Raw genomic sequence first — 13114 nt, 5'->3', positions numbered from 1 at the left:
TCATCTTATAAACAATAGGTAATCCCTCTATTTTGTAGGCTGGTTATCAAGACTGACTAGTTAATGACTGGTTTCAGACTCCAAAGGAGAACACTGAGCTACTACGAGAGTCACTGCTTTATACGAGTATGAAATGAGATGTCTATAAAGCACTTACAATCATATCTGGAACAATAGTGTGGGCCTTCTTTGGGCCACCAGCAAAGCCAGAGCTCCCCCCATGCTTCTGGTCACCTAGCCCACACATTCTACCCAGCGCATTTCCCAAAAGAGAGGTTTTACCAGGCGCTCACCTTGACCCACTCTCACGTTCCAGGACACACATTCCTTTACTGTGCCCAGAACTATTAATGCTGCTCCACGTTAGGCTGCCACTGAGAAGTACTCCAGAGAAGCACAAAGAACCATCATATCAGTGCTGCGCCTAATTATAGTATCACCATTTCAATACAAACGGCTCTGGTAAGGAGTGTGTTCGTAAAAATAGCAGTAACTATTAAGTAACCATGGCAGAGTCCTGGAAATGTGTCTCAAATTAAAATTTCAAAGCAATGCATGAGAGGGAGAAAAACAATCAACATTGGACCCCACAGAAGGCCATCAGCCGTCTAAATAAAAGCAGAAACACCCCAATCGGACAGCTCTGATTTATCAAGTGTAACAGCCTCTGGAATTTGCATGAGAATTTTCAGAAGTGTCTTTCTCCATTACTCAGCTGACCCTTAAAACTACAAGAAGCTCCCAGAGCACGTTAATATTTGTGATTTACAATGCACATGTGTCACAGGCCCCTTTGCAAGGACAAAGAAAGTATGTGGAGAAATGCCCTGACCTTGCTTTACTTTTTCCTTTTCCATAGCACGGACTACCCTCTAAAAGAACATACGATTTATGTACGTCTATTGTTTTATCTCTGTCTCCCCGCATTGGAATGTAAACTCTACAAGGTAGGGACCTTCCTTCTACTCACCCATGTTTGCACATCCCTGAGACTACTCCTTGGCACATAGAAAGTACTCAAAGAATATTGGTTGAATGAATAAATTGACGAAAATTTAAGAGTAGGCCTGGTTAAGGGACCTAACTTCCCTGAATTCTAGTCAACTCATCTATAAAATGAGGATAGTCATATATAACAAACAGATAGACTGCAAGAACTCAATGAGAAAAATATATGGGAAGCACTTTGCACAGTGTCTGGCAATTAGTGCTCAACAAATGGTAGCAATAAATAATACAATTCATCAGAGCTGAATATTTATCTTTAAAGTTTATTAAAAAAAAACACTCTGCATACATCTGAAAAGTCAGCCATGAAAGGGCAATGAACAACGGGCAGAGAGAGGAAGAACCCGAGATCTTCAGCTGGGCTCTCATAGGACTCATCGGAGTGTCAGAATGAGAAAGTTCAAAGATGCCTTAATAATCATCCGGAACAGAGCCAGAAAAGTACAGCTCACAGACTAGATACTTATTTTGACAAATAAAGTTTTATTGGAACTCAGCCAAACTCATTTGTTTACATATTGTATGAGGTGGCTTTCATGTTACAAAGGCAAAATTAAATGGTTTCTGGGGCCCATATGGCCCACGATGTCTGCTTTCTGGACCTTTGATGAAAAGTCTGTGGAATGACCGTCAGGTGAGGAAACCGAGTCCCAGGGAGCAAACAGATGAGCCAGCCCCAAGGTCACCCTGCATATTTAGGCTCTGCAACTTTGAGACCAGTGGTTCACACACCCCTTCAGAATCCCAAAGTGTAGCTGATAAACCTTCAGTCACAGGGCTGGTCTGCATGATGACAACCCTGAACACAGTTTGACTTCCCCCCTGAAGAGTAAAGAAGGGCCACCTGCTTGCCGGAGGCCCTAAGTACACCCTTGAAGAGGAGATATAACACCACCAGGAACTGGAAAGAACATGGGCTTTACCACTGTGCCATGTTGGCATCAGTTCCAGCTTTGCAACTGGTTCAATACTGGGCCTTGTGCAAGTTCCCTGGACTCTCTGGGTCTCAGTTTCCTCATCTGCTTAATGGTAGTAATAGTACTTCCTTAGCTGAGTCCTTAGGGGACTGAAAGAAATGAGACCACGTGTATAAAAGCAGCTAGCAAAGAAAATGTTACCTCTTTATGTCCTAAAACACCAAAATTGATAAAATCGTTCATTAAGGGAAAGATATTATGTTTCTGATTTTACCAAATCTGCTTGAAAACATTCATGGTGTCACTTTCCAGGGTAATAAGCACATCCTTTTCTCGTCATGAATCTATGTCCTGTCAAAAATTATCTTACAGAGGCAGCTTCCTGACAGTACCAATTTCTAAAAATATGTTGGTTTTGAGCTATAAATTGATTCTTTATTGTGATAAATTAAAATCCAATATCATCCAACAAGACACTAAACATACAGAGACCCAATTTTTCCCCTTAGATGTTCTGTCTCTTTGATATTAAAATAGATCTGGGGCTGCTATCAGGCATGTGGGGAGCCTGAGCACCGAAGCCAAAGAGCAAAGAGCACAGAGATGGTGTAAAAGGAAGAGACTGTAAGAGAAATGGCAGGCAAAATAAGGAAGCAGAGGGAGGGAAGAGGACACCTTCTCTTTCCTGTTTGGTGAGCATCACAGAGTGCCTCAGGTGAGCCCTGAGGGGTGTTCAAGCCTGAGTGCTTGCACTTGATTTGCTGGGAGGGGTCAGGTGTCACCTCTCTTTGGGTTCTAGGTTTCTTCACTTGCAAATTAGTAGGTTGGTCAATGCACAGGGGACCTTCCATCCAGGACCTCCTAGCACTGGGCTAACTTGGAACCACGTACTTTGTTTTTTCCATTCTCACTGCCTGCGTGGCAAAATGAGCATCTTTGGTTCTAAGATCTGGCCCAGGTGAATAGCCTTTCATTATAAGTTGACTTCTTTATTTCCTTATTCCTTTATTCCTTCTCTGTTGTTCCACTCCTCCCTGATTGCCTTCCCTTCTTTCTTCAGTGTCCAAGTAGCATTTCTATCACATGCCAGGGCCTATGTGAGACCCTACAGATACAGCAATGGATGAGTCAAGGCACCTCATGGTGTGTGTCATCTGATGGGAGCATGATGGTGTGCTATGATAAAGGAGAACAGAGGATGCTGTAGGAGCATTATGAAAGGATCTCTCAATTCTGCTAAGAGGGCATAAGAAGGTCTGTACTAAAGAAGGAACAATATAGCTAATAATATAGTATTATTTAAGATCTAGAGCTTTGGGGGCAACTGAGTGGCTAAGCGGTGAGTGTCTGTCTTTGGCTCAGGTCATGATCCCAGGGTCCTAGGATCCAGTCCTGCATGGGGCTCCCTGTGGGGAGCCTGCTTCTCCCTCTGCCTATGTCTCTGCTTCTCTATGTCTCTCATGAATAAGTAAATAAAATCTTTAAAAAAAAAAAAGATCTAGAGCTTTGTATCTAGGCACTATTCTAAGTCTTAAAAGGATTAAATTAAATCCTCATTGTATCTTGCACCAACCCCAAAACATAGGTACTTTTATTATTCCCATCTTACGGATGAGTAAAAGAGGCACAAAGTCATTAAGAAGAATTGCTTTATGATTGCACAACTGGTCAGGAGAAGATCCAAGATAGTCTGGATCTTGAACCCAGGTTCCTTCCACTATGTCCACTCTCTGGTGCCTGTATCATAATGGCAAGAAGTGGGGGCAATGGATTCCAAGAGATTCGATGTGAATCCTGCATGGAGGACAAAATGGGTAAAGTGCTTGGTTAAAGGAAGCACTTCGCCCACAGAAAGGTCTTGATAAATTTAAGTGTGTTGTACTGTTGTTGGTATTGTTGACATTATTACACCCTGAAAAATGAGACATCTACTGTGTGGAAAAGAAAGGGCAAAGGACATTCAGAGTGGAGGGGCTGCCTTGAGAAAATAAAAAAAAAGTGCTGGACGGTGTGTGGTTTGCACAGAAAATGGCAAGATGTGGTAGCCCCAGCATTCTGCTCATCCTATTGACGATACTCTCAGATTTGCCACATACGGTTGGGCAGGGTATACACTGCAGGCTTCCAGGGGAACTAGACATGATAAAGTCATCAAAAATGTATATACCTACTCCAACAATTTTCCAGCAAATGGCAATGAGTCTTAAAGAAAGGGACCTGTTCCTGATTTGCACAAAGGCATCTTAAGAATGAAGGGTGGCCGTATAGTCACTGTATCTACTTTTCTATATATCTAGTCCAGCTTCAGGGCCACAGTACACTGAAGAGTATCTGACCTTTAACGGGTACGGTGCAATCAAAACCCTTTGGTCTGACATTCTAGGCCTTACAACCTGGCCCCTGCCTACCTTCTCAGTTTTCTCTCCCACTGATAGCAATCACCCATCTTCAGATCCAGAACAATAGACATCTCACGCTTCCCGATGCCTGCCCTCCTTCATGAATTTCCCACTGTATAGGTTTAGTAAACATTCCCTATAATTCCCTTTGCCTAGACACTGGTCCTCTGATATCTTCAATTTCAACTCTTGTCCATTTTTAAGGGTTAGCCCTTTTTTTCCTAAATCATTTCATAATTTTTCAGGTGAAAGAAAAATCATTTTTTCTTTTAAACCTGGGTGGCTCAGCCAGTTAAGTGTCTGCCTTCGGTTCAGGTCATGACCCTGGGGTCCTGGGATGGAGCCCTGTATTGGGCTCCCTACTCAGCCAGCAGGAGTGGGCTTCTCCCTCTCCCTCTGCCCTTCTTCCCTGCTCATGCTTGCTCTCTCTCTCAAATGAATAAATAAAATCTTAAAAAAAATAAACTCTCATGATAATTTTCATCTTTCTCTTATTATATTCATTATTCTTGCTTTGAGCTTTTAGTTATTTATATATGATTTAATTCCAACACCAGAAGTTCCTCAAAGGAAAGGTTTCAGGCTGGTTTGTCTCTATCCACCAAGTAGGATGCCTCTTACTTACCAAGTACTTGGCCCTGGTCTAGACAGAGGTTCTTAATCTTGTCTGACCACCTTCTTTTTATAAAAAATATTGTGTAATTTTTCCTTTATTGCTTGCAAATGATTAATATAATCTACCTATACATATAAAGTTCAAGCACAGCAAAATGTCCTAATTATAATATAAAGAAATAGAAGATGATTTCTGATAAAAAAGAACATGAATGTCTACATAGAAACGCTCATTTATAGCTACAACAGAAGAACATGACACTGGTACATGTTCACGTTTTCTTGTAATGAATAAATTTGGGTTTAAGAAGTGTTCAATTCAATATTATAGAGCAGATGTTCTTTTCCTTATATCTGACATTTTTAAGGAAGGGCCAAATGAGTCGAGTTATAGAGACCATGATAGGTACTATGAAACTGATACATCAGTGCCATGTTGGTAACTCAAACAGGAAGAGCATCACGTGGTATGGTTTTCCAAAATGATGAGCAGGTCTTGATGGGGATACAACAAAATAAAGTACTCCTTTCTTGCAGCTCAGTTGCATTTCTGGAAAATTCAGTATTATGGATATACATGGATATACTTTGCTTATATGCATAGTTAGGTCTTAGATTCACTTCAATATAGTTTTTTTAAAAAACCTAGATATGTCTAATAAGACAATTTAAAGTCATATATAGCACAGAAAACACTTTTGCTGCGTGGTCCCATCCTATAGTCCATAGAATGTCTAGCGTCTTTGGCTCCTAATAAATTCCTGCATCAGGGCCCTCTCTCCCAAAAGTTGTAACCACATAATGGCTACATAAAGTTCCAAAACACTCAGCACAGGGAAAGAACCAATGAAGTGGAGAATCTCTGGAGTAAAAGAAAAAACAAGCTCAGGCGTCATAAAATGTGAATTTGAATTCAATTTCTGCTACACATAATAGTCTTAGGCAAGCCACTTATCCTACCTGTAACTTTAGGAGACTCATCTGTAAAAGGCAGCGATAAAACCCTCCAGAACTGCTGGGTGTCCAATGAGACAGGACACACAAAAGCATCCTGGATACTGTTTCAGGGGCTCCTAGCACAGTAGGGATGCCCCCTACTTTCAGGCCCCAGCACTCTGCTCATCAGCCCCTTTATCTTCTTCCCTGTCTCCCTCCCCAGGGCCATCTTCCTTTTCTCTCCCTGAGCTGTTTTCCCCAAAGCCCACTCAAAACACACAGTTCAAAATGAAGGAAGAATGGTCCCATTTTTGGTGAGATACAAGGAAAGTGACATCTGGTTTTCACTGAAGAGTAAATTATTAAATCAGCCCTGAAATTTAAGTGCAATGACTTCCTTTTTAAAAAAAAAAAAAAAAAAAGATTTTATTTATTTATTCATGAGAGCCAGAGAGAGAGAGAAAGAGAGGCAGAGACACAGGCAGAGGGAGAAGCAGGCTCCATGCAGGGAGCCGGATGTGGGACTCGATCCCAGGACTCTAGGATTATGCCCTGGGCCAAAGGCAGGCGCCAAACTGCTGAGCCACCTAGGTTTCCCCACAATGACTTCTTTTAAACCATCATTAGCCCTCTATTACAGGAGACAATATTCAATCCTGGGTCACTCTCCACCTCTCCCTTGCTCTGGCCTACTCATTCTGTGTACATTTGCTGATTCTTGATCACTGTCAATTAATTTTTTGTGCAGTATTACTGAGCACCTACTATGTGGGAGTCATTGTGCGAACTAGATAGACAACAGTGATGAACAAAAAGCTCTGGCCTTGCTCATCTATGTATTTATACAGGTGCTCAATAAATATTTTCTGCAGCAAAGGATGAACATATGTATCTTTCTCTTTAAGACTTTTGTGCATTTGGAGATACCGTGTTTAGTTTCCTGACTTGCTCATCTGGTCCTCTCTAACTCTCCCGCTGCCATGTCGGTGTGCCCCTTTCTGTGAAACAATTCCTGAAAATTCTAGGCAAAGCTGGGCCTCCGTTCCCTGAGTACTGACAACTCCATTCACACCTGTATCTCAGCAATTGTCAGTTTGCTTTGTGAGTCTGGTGAAGCCAGACTGTGAACAGCTCAAGGGCAAGGACCACGTCTCATTCACCTTTAAATCCCCAGGAAACAACATCACAGGGCACAGAAGAGGCATCCGATCTGATTTTGCCCAACCATGTACTGGATATGCTGCCAACGTCCCATCCACGAGACAGTTCCAACTGTAACTCCCTTCCTTGTACCTTCCCTCAGGAAAGGTCATCAGAATGAAAATGAATAATGGTGACAATAAAACAGAAAGAGTACTGAATCTGCTCTAATACATATAAAAGCACGTCACTTATAAAATTTGATATGGCTATGGTCTGAATGTTTATGTGGTTCCTCCCCCATTCCTATGTTGAAATTCTGACCCTCAAGGTGATGGTATTAGGAGGTGGGGCTTTTGAGACATAATTAGGTCATGAGAGCAGAGCCCTTTTGGAATAAGATTAGTGTCATGTTAATAGAGGTTCTTGAAAGCATCCTGACCCCTTCTACCATGTGGGGGACACACTGCAAAAAGGCACCAGCTATGAGGAAGCGGGGTCTCCACACACACACTGAATTTGCTGGGGCCATGGTACCTGACTCCCAGTCTCTAGAACGGTGAGAAATAAATGTTTGTTATTTATAAGCCACTTCCTTTATGTTATTTTTGTTAAAGCAGCCCAAACAGACTGAGGCAGGTATGGTATTATCAGTACTGTCTTACTAGCACCAGGGATTTCTGGGCCAGACTGCCGGGGGTTGAATTTCAGCTCTTGCTATTTAATTTACTGTGGGACTTAATTTGGATTTCAGTTTTCTCAACTGTAAAATTGATGATGATAATAATAATAGCACCTACTTCATAGAATTCTGGTAATGCACGTCAAATGGTCACATTGTAGTACCAAAGCGGGGTTGGTTAAACCAAACAAGTAAAATTCACATGTGATTATGGCAACGAGATATTACATCATCTTGAAAAGTTGAGGCAGACTACTGCCCTGTGTCTTGAGAAACAGACTTATTGTCAGGGTCCTACAGTATTTACGATTTTTTTTTATGGCTCAAAATTATAGCAATTCTATGGAATAAGACTGTAAATTAAGAGAGAAGAGAGTCAGTGAGTTTCCCTGGAAAGACAGAAGATTTGAGACTAGAAGGCTTGTTCTAAGTCGACAGCTAAGTCAGACACACTCCTAAAATCTCAGTTTCTTTATCTGCAAAAATGAAGATGATATCACTTCTGCCTTGGTACCCGCTGGTCTGAACTGAGGACCTGGTAACACTGATATGAAACCACACTACTCCTGATTTGCTACAGCTCCTACTATTACCAATAACAATGAGTTTATATATGACATTTTCTGCATTCTCACTGATCCTCTTGACACATTATCAATACCTAGATATCTGAAAATATGAACAGCTTTTCAATATTGATTCATTTCCCTGCAACATACTAATAATAAAACAGAATTTACTCAAATAAGGATTGGGATCAAGAACCCTTTGAAATTCAAGACAAGGTGTAAATTGCTGCAAAGGGTCTCTTTAATTGGGATCAAAACATTTTTGACAGCTTTTGGATTTTAAAATTCTAGCTATTGTCACGTTCTGCAAATGTTTCTTTTTTTGGTTTGAAAAAATATGCAGTCAAGCTTGAGCAGGAATACTTTAGATATGATAAACAACTAAAATTTGTCATTCCAAATGACAAAAACCCAGTTTTCCATTTCGTTGATATGAAGGACAAAATACTTCACTTAAACTCTTATCCGGCACAATCAGTTGGTCCCCTGCTGGGTAACAACAAGGGTTTAGTAAACTCTTGCTGCTCATAATCTCCAATGGAGTTTGAAAAACCTCCATTTATCTGAAGATAAATCACATCAACAGCGATGACTTGAAGGAAGAAACAGAATTTTATAACTAGTCTCAGGATTCAACTTCAATGTGACTTTGTTCAATACTTCATCCTCTACTTGGCTCCCTTCCACAATTTTCTCATCCTATGCTTGTTGCCTGAACCCTCCTAAGTGATGGTGAACTCACTAGCATAGAAGGTGGTCCATCTAACTGGTAGAAAATTCTTCCTCCTCCTCCTCAACTGAAACTGCTTCAAAGAAACTTCTGCCACCTGGTCTCGGTTCTATTTGTTGGGTCCCACAGAGCAAGTCAGCTCCTTCTGCTACTACACGACTCTTTGGAGGGATGAACACTCTTAATATGGGGTGTCCTAGTCCCTGTTGCTTCTGCTTCATGCTTTATCATGCTCAGTCCTTTCCACTAGCTTTCCCTAGACTGTGTTGAGCCAGAGTAACAAGCTCGGGTTGTGGAAGCAAGATGCTACTGGGACCTAATGTGAATCCAACAGAACTGGAGTGAAGTAAGCCAAACGGAAAACATCCAACTCTGCCTTCTGAGTCTCCATCGGGAATCTGACATTTTTGTCCCCACCAAGTCAAATGGCTTTGAGCTAAAATAATGATTTTACTGGTGTTCCTTTTGTGTCCCACCGAAGAATCAAAAAGAGCATTCAAGAGTTTGGTAGTATCTTTCTTGAGGGCCAGTTTAGCCACCCTTGACTGAGGATCTAGATCTGGGTCAAGATAATAGACCATCTCATTAGTTAAAATTTGGTGACTGGAATTTTAATGATTTGGGCACAGCCTCTTTCATGGTGGCTTACATAATGCAACAGCAATGCCCAAAAACATGGCCCCTGGACAAGATAAAGCATCCGACACTCTACCTCATTCCTGCCCCTCTGGTTATACCAGCTGTCATGGTGGCAACGGAGACCAGAGATGATGATGTAGTATTTGGGTATATATATCTCCCAGTTAGGCTTGGTCCACATTACTTGTTTCCCTCCAATAAAGAGGCTAAGGGATGAATGACGTCCTACAAGTTTCTACAAGCCTGCAGCCCTCTTCCTCATGTGTGCTGCCCGGGATCCCATGAGGCTCTACCTGTGTTAAGAAGTAGTCTTGGCTCAAAAAAAAAAAAAAAAAAAAAAAAGTCTTGGCTCCACATAGTTTCTAGTCCACCAACTGTCCTGGTTCCCCTCATTGGGATGCTCTTTGATTTGCCTATGTCCCTTCTCAAGTGTGAGGTTCAAAACTGAGCACAGGTCTCCAAACTGTAGTCTACCCAAGAGAAGGAAAAACTCTTCTGGTTTCAGAAACTACACTTTTAGTAAGGCAGGAGAGGCTTTCATTGGGCTCTTAAGCTTGCTGTATTCCAGCCCTCTCTGCTCGTGCCCTCATTCTAAAAACTACTTTCTCCTAAGGCATCCCCAGGAAAGCTACCATTCTCTACAATAGAGAGGTCAAGTGCCCTGATAGTGACTTGGGCCATCAGGAGGCTAAATCCCACTCTCACTTCCCACATGCTGGATAACCTTGGCAAAGTCATTTATCCTGAGAGATAACAGGCACTGAGGCTCAGTGAAAAGACTCACAAGCCAGACTAACCAGGGTTCTAATCCTGTCTGCATCATCACTTACTTTCAATAAATTACGTACATTTTTCTCCTTGATATCTTCAACTACAAAATAAATAGAGAGGTGCCACCATCTACCCTCACAGGGCTGTCGTGAGGATTAACTGAGTTGGTACTCACAAGGGGTTCACAACAATACCTGGTACATATTATGAGCTTGATGAAATTATTATTATTATTTTCCCATAGGACTGCTGTGAGGGCAAAACTGAATCATGTACGTAACGAGACTGAAAGGCACGTAGTATACAGTAGGTACCCCATGAGGGGGACTAATTATCACTAGTTATTTTTTATAGTGGACTGTACATAATTCAAACTTTGCCATTTTAAGTATTTCTTGGCACGCAGTTCAGTGGCGTAAAGTGCACTGACAGCGTTGTGCAGCCACCCCAGCCATTCAGTGCAAGCAGCATTTTCTTCCTCCCAAACTGTAATTTCATACTCACTAACCACTACCTCTTCATCATGCCCCTCCATGCCCCGCAGGCCCTCACAACCACATTCTACTTGCTGTCTCTCTGAATTTCATTTCTCTAGATATGTCATTTGAGTGGAATCCCACAGACTTTATCTTTTTATAACTGGCTTATTTCACTTTGTATAACGTTTTTACATTTCATTTGTGTAGTAGCATGTGTCAGAACTTCCTTCCTCTCTGCCATGGAATAATATTCCATTGGATATAGGCACCATGTTTTGTGCATCTACTCAATCTGCTGATGGATGCCTGGATGGCTTCCACCTTTTAGCTGCTGTGAATAATGTCAGTATGAATCTGGGTATACATATATCAGTTCTATTACTAATTCCTCAGAAATCACTTCTCTTCAAAACCCATTTTTACTGTTAAATTATCATCCTCCTACCCGGATGGTACCCTAATAGGAGTCAGAACAAAGGGAAGAAAGTATAATGCAAAATAACTAAGGTCAAGTAACTTGGCTAGTTGAGGCTAGCTTACACAACACTGGAAAATTAACTTGGGAACTGCAAAGGAGGTGACATATATAATGGTGTTTTATAAGCTGTAAAGCACTGAATGAATAAAAGAAAAAAAAACCCATATTCATTTGACTCCTGCTCTCTGGACTAAACAGATCATAGAACATTTTTCTGTTTTTCCCTTATCGTCCATGAACAGCACCAGCACTGTGAGGGCAGCCCTGGGGCTGAATGTGGGAGCTAACTGCTGCTGGGGGCTGATGAGAACACAAACCATTTCTTTGGTGGGTTCAACAAACATATCAGCCCTTACATTTCCTGGTCATGCAGTGACAGATTTTTCTAAGATTGAAAACTCCATTCTTTTTCGATTACAGCAATTGCAAGGTGGCACAGGTTAACCTCAGGAGAGTCTGGATGCTTTGACCAAGTCAAAAGACATTCATGTGTCTCCCTCTAGGATGCATGTCATTAAAGTTGCCAACACACAAAGAAATTTAAGTTAAACTGTCACATTACCCACTGCACTTCAAAGCTCATCAATCTCCTGTTAGATTACGGGGACTGTTTGACACTTTTATCACAATCACACTGTTAGAAACACTGTGGCCAAGTCAGGGAAGAGCTTCCCTTTGATGGACGATCACAGTTGATCAAGTTTGTCAGTCGCTTTATGTGTTTTTATGCTTGTTTGATATTCCTGCCCAGAGTAGAGGCTTTTAAGGGCACATCTGTCAATGGATTCAATTTCACAATGCCATGTGATTCTTTTACTTACCCCTGTCTTCTCATCAAAGATTTTGATACCTCCAAAGGAGATGGTTAAAAAGATTTTCTGTTTGTGTTCTCCTTTGGAACGCGCGCCAGCAACAACGCCCTGTTGAAAGGAAGGACATGGTTTTTACTTGAGTGTTTTCATTTGAAGATTCCCTCCAGTCCCAAAGGCATGTCAGATACCATCAGCCAATGCCACCCATCACACACACTCCTCTCCCTTCGCTCCTTCCATGCTTCCCTGCCTGGTGTGTTTGCCTCTCCTTGACATTTTAGGCTAATACTTACCCTAATGTTATCTCTAACATTGTATAAATAGAAACCTGAACACTGATTCACATGACTACCCAAGATTTATAGAAAGCCTACTTTGTGCCTAGATATCCAGCTCAGCATTCAAGACCCCAAGATATACACAATATGATCCTCTCATTAATTGTTTTTTGCTGGGCTTCATACTGTACGTGGTTTCAATCTATTACATAAAGATGAATCACAAAATATATTCCTCAATGTGATTTTATCATTATACTTCTGGAGAAAGTTTCCCTAGGAATCAATTTTCAAGATTAGAAAGAAAATAAAAACCATTGCCAGACTGCATGTCTCCATTTTGTCTGGAAGAATATGATCATCAGAGTTATATGCTTATGGTTTGCAGTTTTTTTAACCACATATGTTTCCTATTTTCCTTTACCCTTTCTGGTAGGAAGGTACCTACCCAATGCATTCTATTTATCAATGCATCTGTTTCCCCACTTTTCCAAGCTTTTTTTTTTTTATAAACCAAAGATATGCATGTGAGTCAGTCAGAAGGTAAACATCACAAAAGGCAGCGATACTGCTTGCTGCTCTACAAGTAGTGCCTGGGACTGTCCCTGGAGGGAAGAGGCACTCTGTAAATCACTGTGACATGAATGTGCTATCCAGACTT

The 13114-nt window shown here is 41.3% G+C and overlaps 1 protein-coding gene across 13 annotated transcripts in view; it reads right to left on the bottom strand.

Annotated features, from left to right (window-relative positions):
• DAB1 (DAB adaptor protein 1) overlaps positions 1-13114 on the bottom strand; it is a 1027070-nt gene that overhangs the window by 123683 nt on the left and 890273 nt on the right. For all 13 annotated transcript variants that reach the window (XM_038537411.1, XM_038537399.1, XM_038537400.1 and 10 more), the window contains one exon: positions 12185-12283. In XM_038537411.1, the coding sequence (XP_038393339.1) occupies positions 12185-12283 (99 nt within the window). The remainder of the gene's footprint in view (positions 1-12184; positions 12284-13114) is intronic.

This window comes from Canis lupus, chromosome 5 (assembly GCF_011100685.1).
Source record: "Canis lupus familiaris isolate Mischka breed German Shepherd chromosome 5, alternate assembly UU_Cfam_GSD_1.0, whole genome shotgun sequence".
NCBI lineage: Eukaryota > Metazoa > Chordata > Mammalia > Carnivora > Canidae > Canis > Canis lupus.
The sequence above is the reverse complement of the archived record's forward strand: the minus strand, read 5'-3'. Positions and strand labels throughout refer to the sequence as shown.